The sequence below is a fragment of the Lacerta agilis genome, chromosome 15, assembly GCF_009819535.1.
Source record: "Lacerta agilis isolate rLacAgi1 chromosome 15, rLacAgi1.pri, whole genome shotgun sequence".
Lineage (NCBI taxonomy): Eukaryota > Metazoa > Chordata > Lepidosauria > Squamata > Lacertidae > Lacerta > Lacerta agilis.
Genome location: NC_046326.1, coordinates 40,031,047 through 40,045,255, shown reverse-complemented (window position 1 = coordinate 40,045,255; position 14,209 = coordinate 40,031,047). Strand labels below are relative to the sequence as shown.

Genomic DNA, 14,209 nt, shown 5'->3' with positions numbered 1-14,209 from the left:
AGAGCATAGCTTACCACATTGTAACTGTTCGCTTGCCATGTGTGCTCCTGGTAACATGTTGCCATAGCATTTCTTACGTTTTTGGGTTTTTTTTAGGGGGGAAACGCTGCCTTTTGAGTACTGAGGCTTTGGGGTGGATAAAAATGTGACCTTTCAATTCTCGGAGTAAGACTTCTTTGCAGATGTGCCGTTACCAGCCTCTCTAAAGCTTTATGTGGTTTGCTTGCTTCACAGCACTCCGGCCATCAACAAAATACAGTACAGTGTGAGAAAGTTTGCTAGATGCTGGACTAGATGGGCCATTGGCCTGATTTAGCAGGCTCTTCTCAAAGCTGTTTACTTAAAAGCATGTAAACTATCTATGAAAAATACAGCTGAAATAATGTAGTTTTAAAAACCAAATATGCACAGTAAAATAAAAAATGCAGATGAAAACATGAGCATTTATTTCTTTTCCCCACCCACTTTTTTTAACGGGGGGGGGGGGTTGTTGCTCCTTAGCCAGCTTGATCAGTGCAGCGGAGTGTATGATTCAGAAAGCGCATCTGTAGAAATCTGTGTTCTTAATTAACCACACAGTTCTGAGCAGAGCCATGAAATTTACAAACTCTTTGGTCTTTTACTGGAAGCTGCCTCCCATTTGTTTCTTGGCAAGACAGTTGGTCGCCTCTTTTGATTCAGGGTGATGTTGTTGTCCTCATGGTTATACAGAGCAAGGCACAGAGTAAAGGCAATGTGACAGCATTTTGTGGAGCAATGGTTGTTGCTAAATATGATAGGTTTCAAGCTCCACTTCAGAGTTGTGCTGGACACCAAGAAATGGTAACTGAAAATTTTCCATTTTGCTTATGAGAAGCTTAAAAGCATTATTATTTATTTATCCTGCCCTTCCTCCAAAGGAACCCATAGTAAATGCTGGTAAAATACAAGATACCACCTTGATCTACAACCTCACATATTTAATGACACAGGCTGTGCACACACCACACATGATCCCCACCCCCTAGACTCCTGAGATCTGTAGTTTATTCCTCATAGAGCTATAATGTCCAGTGCCCTTAACAACTTGCAGTTCCCAGGATTCTTTGGAGGAATTAATGTGCTTTAAAATTGTGTACAAAGTTACAGTTTCTTCAGTTGTTACACACAAGGTCACAGTATTTAGCTTACCTTGCCTACCTGGCCCTAGAATAATGGAGCATTATTATTTCATGCTGAACATTTTTTTAAAACCTTCAAAGTGCTAAGTTCTGCACTAGGGATTCCTGGATAAGATGCTTTAAACTGGTGGATGGTTTTTTTTCCATTTTCTAAAAAACTGTGCAGTGAGAACAGGTCCCATCTGTAGATGGCCAGAGAATGCTTGCATCTTCAAAACAGAAGGCTTGTCACTGATCAAGAGTTTTTTTGTTTTTTAAATAAGTTGTCTCTTGCTCATTCACCCACCCTCCAGTCTGTAGAATTTGGGTGGTTTCTAAATTTGTACCGTGCGAGACTTTGCCAAATGCTGTAAGAACGGTTGTGAAAAGCTGTGGTCTGTCCATGTACTTATTCAGGCAAATGTATGCTATACAGGCTGCTTAAAAGTTACTTACCAGTAAGAGGTCAAGCTTTATTAGAGAAATTACAGATCAAAGATCTCACAATGTCTAGGAAGTAGCTGGGGTTAATTTAATAGGTGACATTCATTTTGGCAAAGGCATAACCAGCTAAGGATGATGCAATCAACAGAAGTACAGTGGTGCCCCGCTAGACGAATGCCTCGCTAGACGAAAAACTCGCTAGACGAAGGCATTCGTCTAGCGGGGGGCTGCCCCGCTAGACGTCTATGGGGCTGCCTCGCAAGACAAAATTTTTTCGTCTTTTTCTTTTGTCTAGCGAAAGCGCGGCTGTCATTGCCGCTTTGCTAGACGAAAATTTTCGCAGAACGAATTATTTTCGTCTAGCGGGGCACCACTGTATAGTGTCCAGATAAAGGGAATTAATAGTACCACTCTATTCTAATTTGATCAGACCCTACCTGGAGTTCTGTGTCCACTTCTGGGCACCACAGTTTAAGAAAGATATCGATAAGCTGGAATGTGCAGAGGTGGGTGACTGGGATGACAAAGAGTCCGAAAACCATTCCATATGAGGAACGGTTGAGGGAGTTGGGTATGTTTAGTCTGGAGAAGAGAGGTGTTATGATAGCCACCTTCAGATATCTGAACAGCTGTCGCATGGAAGATGGAGCAAGCTTGTTTTCTGCTGCTCCTCCAGAGGATAGGAGCCAAACCAGTGGATTCAAATTACAAGAAAGGAGATTCCAACTAAACATTAGGAAGAACTTTCTGTCTGTAAGCGCTGTTCAACAGTAGAACAGGCTGCTTCAGAGGGTGGACTCTCCTTCATTGGAGATTTTTAAACAGAATTTGGATGGCCATCTCTCAGGGATTCTTTAGCAGCGATTCCTGCATTGCAGGGGATTGGACTAGATGACCCTTGGGTGTTCCTTCAAACTCAATCTATGAATTTAGGTCTTCAGGGGGCAGTGGTAAAGCTGCATTTTTTCAGAGACAGATTATGCTGAGAGCTGTAGGCTGAAAACATTTGAGAATACAGGGTTGCTTCTCTGGATTGTGCTGACGTTAGTGTTGCACTGCACCTTCATCTGTGTTCAACCTGTTTATTTGTAAACCATCTCAAATATTGGAGCAGTGCAGGGCCGTCTTAAGCCTATCCCGCGCCGTGGTTCAACGATCCCTCCGGCGCCCCCCCCCCCAGCTTGGGACTTCCATTTTCACTCACGGACCCTTCACTGAGCTCCTGCATCTTCATCTGCTGCAAAGCAGGCAGCAGCTCGCCAGGTGCAGCTCCCCCCCCTTTCCCCCATTGGTAAACAGCCTTCTCGTAAGGTGCAGTGGGCAAGATCTAGCACACACCCAAAAAGCGGGGCGAAACCAGAAAACAGCGAGCTGACCTCCCTGGCTGGCTGCTCGGGCAGCTGAAAGCTCAGCACTGCCGCCTGGCCTTGGCCAGATCCGCCTCAAACTACCTTTCCTGCTCACCCTCAAAATCGTCTTGGTTTCAGGAAGTGGGGGGGGGGGAACTACGGCCACCACTAGGGAGACCTTCTCAGCGACCCACTCTCCATCAGGGTAAAAGACAGAGAGGAGGAAGCGCGCAGGCGAAAGGAAGAGATCACCCGTGGGGGGGGGAACCAAAAATCACACACACACTTTCTTCTTGGGTTGTTGGAAAACAGTCGTGATCTCCTCTCCCCCCCCCCCCGTGATTCCCGTTTCACTCCCACCGCCAGCCTCACCAGCGAAGACAAATAACCCCGGCACAACATCGTGCCTCTTCTCTTATCTCGCCTCTCCCCACCGCCACCACCCATAGCCGTCTTAAGGAGGCCCTTGGGAGGGGGGTGGGCGAGCGGGGGATGAGGGGGGTGGCGCTGGAGCGGCGAGCGCCCTTCCAGTGCTCCCGGGATGGGAGGCGAGGGCGGCCAGCTCTTAGGTTCCCCTAAGGGACGTGCAGCGCGCAGCTGCCTTCCCCGTGAGCCATTGTTTTTACTGTGCCGCCTTTCACTCCCCGCGGAAAAGTGGCCCCGAGTTGGGAGGCGCCGTTCCCAGATGAGTTTGCCACCAGGATCTCTGGAGCGAGTCCTCCTCCGGGGGTGCCGCCTCCCGCGCTTGCCGCCTCTCGGAGGGGTGGGCAAGCGGGAGATGAGGGGTGTTGCGCTGGAGCGGCGCGGGGCTCTGCGCGCCCTTCCGGTGCTCCCGGGAGCGGCATGGGCGGCAGCGGCTGCACCGCCGGCGCGCGAGCGCCCGGCCGACAGCTCGCCCGTGGGGGCGGGGCCGGGTTGGGGAGGGGGGCGCTCGGTATGCCGGCGGGCTCGCGGGGGCGCCCCTGGGGGGCCCGGCGCCCTGGCGCGCCGCGCCACTAGCCCCTATGAATGAGACGGCCCTGGAGCAGTGCTTTAAGTCTTCAGCCATACCTCCTTCCAAAGGGAATTTAACCCTATAAGAGGTAAGGAGCACTTAATGGGACAAATAGTACCCTTCCAGAATGATGCAGGCAATGATACTTTTATCCAGTGGCTGGAATTCCAAGTGCCTATAGAAAGTGTGTATAGATTAAGAATACGTTGAAAGCAAAAAAGGTGATTCAGAAGTCAAAAAGAGTGTATATGCTAGATGTTATGTTATTAGTTACAGTTTAGTGGTGGTAAAGGTAAAGGGACCCCTGACCGTTAGGTCCAGTCGTGGACGACTCTGAGGTTGCGCACTCATCTCGCTTTACTGGCGAGGGAGCCGGCGTTTGTCCACAGACAGCTTCTGGGTCATGTGGCCAGCATGACAGCCGCTTCTGGCAAACCAGAGCAGCGCACGGAAATCCCGTTTACCTTCCCGCCGGAGCGGTACCCATTTATCTACTTCCACTTTGACGTGCTTTCGAACTGCTTGGTTGGCAGGAGCTGGGACCGAGCAACGGGAGCTCACCCCGTCACGGGGATTCAAACCGCTGACCTTCCGATCGGCAAGCCCTAGGCTCTGTGGTTTAGACCACAGCGTCACCCGCGTCCCTTGGTGGTGTTATTGGGGTACTGTATTGTTTTGTTTGTATGTATGTCCTAATTGTTCCTTTTCTTTTTCCTTTTCCTTTTTTCATTGTAGTATGTAAAATGTTTTGCAATAAAACTCATTATATTTTTTAAAAAAGGAATTCCAAATGCCACTGTTACTCTGATTATGCATAATTTTTAGCTCTTCTGCTTATATAACAGTTGTAATACTTTTGCTTGGACAAACTTGGTTTCTGGAGCAAGTTGAGGGAGGATTTGACATTTGCAAGTGGGTGGCTGGTGGCCATGGTGACTGATGGGGCAAAAGGCTGGGATCCCAACAGGTGGAGCCAGAGCCAATGGTAGGCAGAGCTAGATGATTCTAGTTTTGTCCCTGTCCTCCCTGCTGAGTTCTACAAGGCACAATGCTGAGACTAAAGAGGAGGAAGATGGCAGGCAACAACAATACCCCACCCCATCTGGCTGGGTTGCCCCCATGGGCTAGTTGGAAGTAAGAAAGCAGGCTGGTGAAGGCAGACTGAGCTTGGTGGGACAGTGCTTCAATTGCCCTAATGAACCAGACTCCACTGACATTTGCAGTGAAAGGGGTGTCATAGCAGTAGTGAAACATGAAACCTTTTGATTATGCACTTCATAGACTCAAAACACTTAATGACTCAAAACAGCGGGGGCATCTTGTCTAGATTTTGCCCTTCTGGCATGTCTCTTAAAAAGAATGACCTGATTTGCCACACACGGCAAGACTGTTTGTAATGCAGCATGCTGAAAGTTCCCAGAGATCAACAAGGGGGGAAAAAAAACACTTGCTGTTTTCATTACGGATCAAGTTGGTCTTGCTCGTAGGACCTCCTGGCATTTTGTAAAAGTCACACCAGATAGTAATTCCACCTGATGTTTCACACTTGGCCAGCTTGAAATGTCATCTTTTCTGAAACAACTTTACTGCTTCCTTGTGCAATTGGTAGCCAGCCACCTGAAGTGTGCTTCACCTTTCTCAGAAGAGGCCTGACAACAGAATGGGTGTGTGTATACACACACATTAAGGGCTGTCGTCTCTGCTTGCTCCAGATGCCACCTAGAGCCCACCCCAACACCTTTTATGTATATAGGAAGAAAGGTTGCACATTCAGACCATACATTTGAAGTTCACGGCTTCCCCAAAGAATCCTGGGAAATGCAGTTCTTGAAGGGTGCTAGGAGTTGTGGCTTTGGGAGAGGTAAAGTACAATTCCCAGGGTTCTTTGGAGGAATCTGTGACTGTGAAAGCGGTACAGATGTGCTCTGAGTGTATTGTATGGAATGTGGGGATTCAGCTAATATGCCATGTTGAATTCTTCCCATTGTCTTTCCTCTCCCTTATGACATTTTAGCAGATGGCAAAGACCTTTTCATTTTATTTTAGAAAGGTCCCTGGCCTTTAATTATTAGCGATTATAGTTGATTGTTACAGTTTTACTCTGGCGATATAATGTGCTAATTGCAGTTACTGTTTTGTCTCCTGCTGTGGCTTTTATAGGTTTCGTTTCTTCGCATCATTTTCTTCCATTTGGGCTTTGCAATTTTGTTTTTATTTTTAGTAGGGATGTCATTGGTTGGCTTAAGACTAATTTGGGGAAAGATGGGATATAAATGTTTTAAATAAACAAGGTAGACTGAGTGAAAAACCTAGAGGCAAGGATAAAGTATAAGAACATGTAGTTATTTAAATTGGCCTAGTTAAAACCTGGGCAGAAGTAACCAATGGGGTTACCAGACATTGTTGGACTGCAAATCCTATCAGCCCAAAATAGTCTGGTCAGTCGTCAGTGATGGTGGGAGTTGTAGTTTACCAACATTTTTTTTGGGGGGGGGGGGTACTGTGTTGGCTACCCCTGCAGTACATCATTTAGGGCGTGGGAATGCTGTGAACACCATGAAAAAGTTAAGTTTTGAATGGAGAAAGGAATGAAGGGAGGGAGGTGAGTGTCATCGTGTAAGTATTGGGGGGTAGCAATAAGGAGCAACAAGGAAAAAAAGGACCATTCTTGGATGGGTGGGGGTCATTTCAGGGAACAGCATGGCTGAAGATGGTGGAACAGAAGGAGCAGCAGTCTGCAGACATTCTTGGAGTACACAGATTATTTAGATTCTTTCCAACCTAGGTTCATTCCTGGCCACAGAATTGAGTCGTCGTTGGTCACCCTGCAGAGTGGGACAGTGGGAGCGCGACCTTGTTCCTGCTCCTTGATCTCTTGTCAGCACTTGATACCATTGACCATGGTATCTTCCTGGACCGGCTCCAGGGAATGGGAATTGGGGGCACTGTGTTACAGCGGTTCCAATCCTACCTTCAAGACAGAGTCCACAGAATATCATTGAGAGTGCGCCTTTCTGCCCCCTGGCAGCTATGCTATTGGGTGACACAGGGGATGATCTTTGGTGCTATTTAATAATCTACATGATGAAGCCATTGGGAGCAGTCATGAGGAGTTTTGGGGCAAGGTGCCATCGGTATGCCAATGACACTCTGTTCTCTTTCTCCATAACATCTGAATCGGGGAATGTCATGAAGTCCCTGGGCCATTGCCTGGATGCAGAGGTGAAATAGATGAGGAAAAGGGCTGAGCCCCATTACCAAACTACTCCTGATCTATGGGAATGCTGCTGAATCCCTAAAATTTTAGTTTATTTGCAGCTTTCCAACTGCCCTGTTCCTTTATTCTTTGTCTTCTCTACAGACTCATGGATTCAGAGATGTTCAGCTTCCATCTCCAAATCTTATGCCGGCAGAAAGTGAAGCAAACCCTCGTAAAAGACCACGGACAGAACAGATGGAAGAAAATTGATCTGGAGCAGTAGCAGCTCTGTTTGAAAACGGTTTGCACTGAAGGAGAACTTCAGAGTGTTCAAGAGACTATTTCATTTGCAGGTGGGGTAGGGAATTTGTTTAATGTTAATCCATACCATGGTGTGATTTTTATCTCCCTTCCGTGTCTCCCATCACTCACCCCTGGACCCCACTCTTTTTCTTTCTAAATAAAGCTTGAAAATGTATATATTTAAAACAACTAGTTACCAGTTTTCAGAGAGGTAGCTGTTGGGTAGCAAAGTGTCTCATGCCGTAAAATTAATGGTGAAGTATACTGTAGCCCACAAAAGCTTGTTCTCCGAAATGATTTTTTATCTATACAGGCATACCTTGTTTTATTGCTCCTCGCTTTATTGTGCCTTGCTGATACTGCTCCTTACAAGGATGTGGGTGCAACTGCAAGGCAGCCCAGCCGCTTCCAGGAGAAGGAAGCCACCCCACCCCCCTTTGCAACCACTTCTCTTCTAACAACAGAAATGGAGCTGGCTAGGGATAGAGCTGGGTTTTTCCCCCTTCCACTCCTGCAGCCAGCAGGACCTGGCTTAATTTTGACCATAGTATAGTGTAAACACAACCTTTATATGTACTGGGGGGGGGAGTGTTGCTTGCTTTATTGCGATATTAGCTTTATTGTGGTGGTCTGGAACTGAACCCGCAATACATCCAAGGTATGCCTGTAGTCTTTACAGTGCCACAAACTTGTTCTCCGGGTTTCTTAGAATGGAGGATAGGAAATTGGCTGATATGAGATGTTTGCTGTGCAGCAGAAAGGCAAACTTCAGCCACTTGTGGGGTTCAACTCTTGGCAGCCAGGTCTTCAATGCCAAGAAGCACTTAACTGAAACTATCATGAAGTCCAGAGATAGGGAACCTCAAAGCAAAGCTCCAAATGTGGCCCTCCAGACCTCTCTGCCCAGCCCTTGGGACCTTCCCCAGGCCACACACACTCTCTCTCTCTAGGTGGAACATCCCTTGCTGGCCTGCCTTCACACCTTTGTTTAGTGTTGTTGCCTGGCTAAAATGCATCCTTGAACTCTGATAATGCTTCATGCTCACTCTGGACGGAGGATAGAGAGAGATGTGTGGATGTGTGTAGAAACTACGGTAGCCTGCAAGGCTGAAATTTACATCCATTGCTCTCTGCTCACTTTTGCCTCTGGCTCTGCCAGCCACCAGCATGTGACCCCTGGATGGCTGCACAGAAGGAACACGGCTCCTGGGATGTAAACACTTTCTCATCCCCTGGCCTATTGATTTATTTTCTCCCATATGATTGAATGGCAGTCAGAGCTCGAAACTATCCCTGAGGTGACCACTTGGGGCCATTGAGCAACTTCCAGCTGCCCCCTTGGCTATTGACCACAGTTTGAGAATGGGCAAAGAGCAGAGCTGTGGCTGTTTTCCTTGCTTCCCCGATGCCTATTTAAGTTTATTCCATAGAACTGAATAAGAATTGCTGGAAATTAAGATTGCTCCAGTATGTGCATTCTGCCCTGCACAAGCACATGCTGTTTCTTTAAAATGGCCATGGCTCAGTAGCAGGGTTCCTGGTTTGCATGAAAAAGCTGTCAGGTTCAATCCCTGGCATCTCCAGGGAGGTTTGGAAGAGATCTATCCCCCTGCTGGCTGAAACTCTGGAGAGGTGACTTCCGGTTTGGCGCCATCCTAGCCGGTCGGGAGAAACCTCGCGTCCGAGGTTTCTCCGCCGCTGCGAGGGAAGGGGGTGTCGAGACTACGCCTCGACCCCCCAGAAACACCAGGTTGAGAGTCCTGGTGCCTTGGGATCCGGCGGGCCCCCCAGGGTGCCTCCCTTGCTCTCCGGTTTGCCCTAGTAAGGGCTGCCGTGACGAGCGAGGTAGAAGGCGCGGGGGCTGTGGATACACCACTAGCTTCGCAGCGGGAAGTAGCGGTACCGGCAGGGGAGAGCGTCAAATTCTTCTTGGATTCGGCTAATTGGCTTTTGTAAGTACCGATTTGGACAAAAGATTAAAAATTGATTTTAAAATTGGGAAGTTTCAGGAACTCTAAAAACGGAAGTCGGTTCCCTTAACGTTGAAAGAGGAGGAAACAGTGTAACTTTGAATTCCGAAGCAATGTATTGACTTTGTAAATAGGAAATTTCTGAAGCTAATAAGTTACTATTGCACTCTCTTTGAGACATTATTTTGGATTGCATATGCTTGCTTGACTCTATGGACTTTATTGATTTTACGGACCTTACTGACCTTATGGACTTTATGGACTTTATGGACTTTTATGGATTTTGAGGATGCCCAAAAGGAAATGGACTAAGGAATTTAAAATAAAAGTTTTGGAACTTTTGTGCAAGTTAACGGATGGAATTAATCACTTAAACCAGCTAACGGGGACAGTACCAGCTGCGGACTTAGCTGTGCAGGAAAATGATTTTAGGACCTTTTGTGAGAACTATAAGGAAAAACACAATGAGGAGGAGAAAATCCAAGGAAAAACCGGTGGACGCAACCCGTCGAGGAAAGGCAGAAAACTTAAGAGGCAGAAAACAACAAGAAGAAAAAATGGGAAAACTGTAGGAAAAAAGAGTGCCTGGTGGAAGGTGGCACAGACTCTGGTTGTGGAAAAATTCTCAAGGACACATGAGATAAGAATGGAGTACAAACCAGTTTCCCAGGACTGTGGAATTTCGGTATTTGAAAGGGTGGGGGTGGGTTGAATATCTTTATGAACTTTGTGGAAACTCTGGCTATTATGGTATTGACACAAGGTATGGCTAATGGATAATGATATGGTCTTAAAATGAATGGTGAGGTAAAGGGGGGAAGGATTTTAGGTTGATTTAATCTTAAATAGGTTGTCGTAATAGATTTGGGGGGGGGGAAATGAAAGCTTAGAAATACAGTGAGTGTGGAGGATAGTTAAAAAAAAGAAGAAATAGATTCGCAAATTGGAAAAGTATTCTGTTAGAAATATTAATAAATGTAAGAAGGAGAGGAAATAGTATTGTAATTATTGGTAATAACTGCAAATTAGGTTTGATTTGGGAGTCAACGGGTGGGAGTCGGGGAAGTCCCAGAAGTTAAGATGATATGTAAAGGGTAAGGTGATTAAATTGGCAAATCAGAACTGTTCACCCCAGTGAGAGGGGGGTTTATTTGATATGCTCCTCTTGGTGAGAGAAAGGGGGGTCAGAAAAATTTAATCATGTGTTATAAATTGATTGTAATTTGGTTATAATTGGAAAAAGTCTAATAAATATTATTTTTAAAAAAAAAACTCTGGAGAGACACTGCCAATCAGCATAGACAAAACAAAGCTAGATGGATCAAAGGTCTGGTTTCATATGAGGCTATTTCCTGCGTTCCTATACCTGGGAGAGCCCCCATCTGAAACCCTGCAGAGCTGCTGCCAATCATTGCAATACAGAAACTTCTGACTGACAGATAAGGCAATTTCCTGGGTTTCTTTGTCAAATTCTGGTGTGACTTAAGATGCATAGCTCAGAATTTGACCCACAAACACACTGGCAGTGTGTTCAGATAGATGGGTGCATATTCACATATTAAAAGCAGTGTTACATGCAACATCTGGCTTGAGAAACCAGGCATTTCTGCTCTGTGGTGCTGCACCTGCTCTGTTAATACATGATACATCTGGATAAAACCTGCACCCCTGCTTAGCAGATTTGAGCCCTTGCAGGCTGCCCCATTATAGCTGGCTGACGGGGCTTTGGACAACAAAACCGCTTCCCATAATACTGGGCTTTTTCCAGTAAGAAAAGCTGTGGAGAAATGCATGCTGAAAATGTGGAGTTATACTTGCTTTGATGCAGCTTCATCTAACCTCCCTGCAAACAAATCGGAAGGAATGGTCATTGAATAGCCAACGTCATCTAAGCTCTTCTTTGCCGAATAGGAAGAAAGCTCAATAAGCAAATCATCGAGAAGTACCCACAAAAGGTGAAAATGAAGAAGAAAATTGCATCTTTATTATGATTTTAAAAAATTAATCTTCAAACATAACTTTTTGCAGTCAAGCATTGCAGTTGGCATCAATCATGGTACTTTTAAAATGTAATGTGTAGACTTAAAAACAGACATGGTATTTCTAGGGCACAACAGCATCAGAGGTTTATCAGGGTAATGAAATATTCAGGGTTCCATTTTGGGAACGTGAGATGTCAAATTTTGGAGTCAGTGAGTCAGGAAGAGCTTCCCTGCCAGCGCTGAAACTAAAGAGGAGCCGACAAGAGGGAGGGAGAGGAGACCAAGTTGTGACTCAGACACAAACCATTTTTGGTGCAGGAGACATGCGCAAGACAAAAGGATCCTACAGTGGGTGATGTCAACAAGCAAACGCTTTGTTTGGGAATAATAATAGCTGCTTACGTCTTGGCAGTGCCAGCTGAGAGGGGTGTTTGATATACTGGCTACGCCTGCTTAGCCACATGGAAAACGGGATAGTAATTGAGGGATGTTGTGACGCCTTTCTTAAAATGAGCCTCTGATTGCTACTGATTGAAGCATTGATTGGTGCTTACTCTGCTTGGCTACGAGAGGGAAAACCTTTCCCTGTTCACTCAGAGTTATTTTGATACATGTCATGGTTATGGTTCTAAGCCTCTTATCTTCCATGGAGGATAATTTTATTTAAAGAGCTGTCTTGTATATGTTTTACGTTATCCTTAAAGAAAGAGAGAGATGTCACTCGCTTGTGGGCAGTGTTGAGGCTACCACCTAATAATTATACATTTTTACATATATATAAAATGTTGGTGCCCACAGAATTCAGCAGCAATTCAAAGCAAAATAATTAGTATTGGGTGCTTTCTTCAAGCTTAAAACATGCAGAATGGATGTTAAAGCCTTATGCTTTCAGCCCTGCAAAAGAGTCTTGGGTAGAAGACATTGCATTCAAATTCTTCATGAAAAGAGAAGCTGCAGAGTCAGATCTTGCCTTGAACTGATGTGGCTATTATTCTGTCAACACCATCACCCTGCCCCCACTATAATACTCTCCCCTGGGAGGCCAACCTAGCACTGACTCTAACATCATCTTCACATCAGTGTAAGAGTTTTTAAACATTGCCTAAAGTTGCCTAGAGCCTGCCCTGTGTTATGCAGTTAACAAATAATATAACCCACAATATGGTTTTCTGTTACCTCTGTTTCCCTTCCAGCTGTGCACTCCTTTTCCTATGAGTGACATTGGCTTATTCTTTAGCAAGATCTTCTTGCCCTTTGCCCTTTCACCTGTGCCTCATCATGACCTTTGCTTGGGGGCATCTGCAAGGTACTGTAGTGAGCATTCCACTTCCAGCCAGAACAGAACCTGCCTCTTAACAGTAGGTTTACATGTACGGCCATGTGCAATTGTGTTTCTTACACAGACACACCCCTCTTCTTTTGTGGCTGTTAGATTTAGATTTAGCTTTGTGTGTTAACGTGGGGGGAAAGCAGCACGATACTGAAACGAGAGAAGCCTGTAATTGTGCAAATAAGACGTTTAGCTGTCCAATTTTGTCACGTTGACTCAAAAAGGAAATGTCAGCTTGTTTGGGGATTGATGCTCGAAATGCCAATTGTATCTAAATGCACGAATCCCGAAGATCCTGCTGATTATTAGTATTATTTAATTTGATACTACAGCAAAGCTCCTTGCTTAGGAGCTGGAGGAGGTAATAATCACTACCCTACAAGCCTCCCTACCACAGAGCTTAGCAGTAGCATTACCCTGTAGCTGTAACTTGTGTTAAGGTTTTCGGAAACTGCTTAATTCTCTGTTCTGGAAAGAGAAAATGAAGCACTTAACTCCATATTGCTACCAGCATTTTCTGTTTTGAAGAATACGTAAATAAAAACTACCAGCACACCAATCAGGACCCTTTGTAGCAATCAGCTCTGAAGCAGAATAAACCTACCGTAATTGTGTGTTTTTTTTAGCAAAAAACTCTGATCTGTGCTGGTGGAATCAGATATGCTGCAAGCGATAACTTTTTTGTCCAAAATATGCCATCCCTGGACACTAACCTTATTGGGTAAAATATTTGTCTATCCCAACCTATTACTTACAATGCTGGATTTCTGCTTGCAGGGAGATTCCTCCCCCTTTCTGTCATCTGAAATAATACAGCCCATTCTATCACAGTGAGCATTCTCGTGACTAATTACCACCCAATTCTGCTGCCACAGTTTCTGGTTGCAGGAGCTATTTCTTGCTGGGCTTGCCCCCAAAGTGGTAGCATCACTTTGAGGTTATCCCTTTGAAGGTGGAGTGAGGCTAGGGTGCCATTTTATTGTTCAGTGTTGTTGGATTTGATTCCTCTCTATGGCTTACCCTGTTGCAAGCCACCTTGGAGATCATTTGATCGAAAGACAGCACATATCAATCTTAGAAATGAATTAAATGATGTAATGGTTTTTATAATGCAGACTTTGAATTAGCAGTGGGCTCCAGTTTTTAAGTGGTTTTGATTTGCTGATATATGCTGGCATTGGGCATTGGCTTGAAAGGCTTACTGTAAATCTACTTCTGGAACATTTACCGCAGTAAATGAAAGGAAATAATGAGTGTGCCCTAGAATAGAAATCTACTCTGGAGTGCTCACATACACTGTCGATAGAGGTTGTGTCCACCTGCGTTTGGAAGTGTAATTGCATAGAAGGACTAATTAACTAGTATTATTCTGCCCTGGTGTATGGTAATTATATTTGCAATTTATTTTTTATGGGGCTATGAAGGTTTGTCTGAGGCCAACGTTTTTCCTAAGGCAGCGGGACTCCGTAAGACAAAATAAATCAACTGCCATTATTCTG

The 14,209-nt window shown here is 45.3% G+C and overlaps 1 protein-coding gene across 3 annotated transcripts in view; it reads left to right on the top strand.

Annotated features, from left to right (window-relative positions):
• RAD51C (RAD51 paralog C) overlaps positions 1 to 7,620 on the top strand; it is a 28,758-nt gene extending 21,138 nt beyond the window's left edge. For 2 of the 3 annotated variants that reach the window (XM_033171760.1, XM_033171759.1), the window contains one exon: positions 7,288 to 7,620. In XM_033171760.1, coding sequence (XP_033027651.1) covers positions 7,288 to 7,395 — 108 coding nt within the window. In that variant the 3' untranslated portion in view covers positions 7,396 to 7,620. The remainder of the gene's footprint in view (positions 1 to 7,287) is intronic. The other variant, XM_033171761.1, reaches the window with a different exon arrangement.
• The last annotated feature ends 6,589 nt before the right edge of the window (positions 7,621 to 14,209 follow it).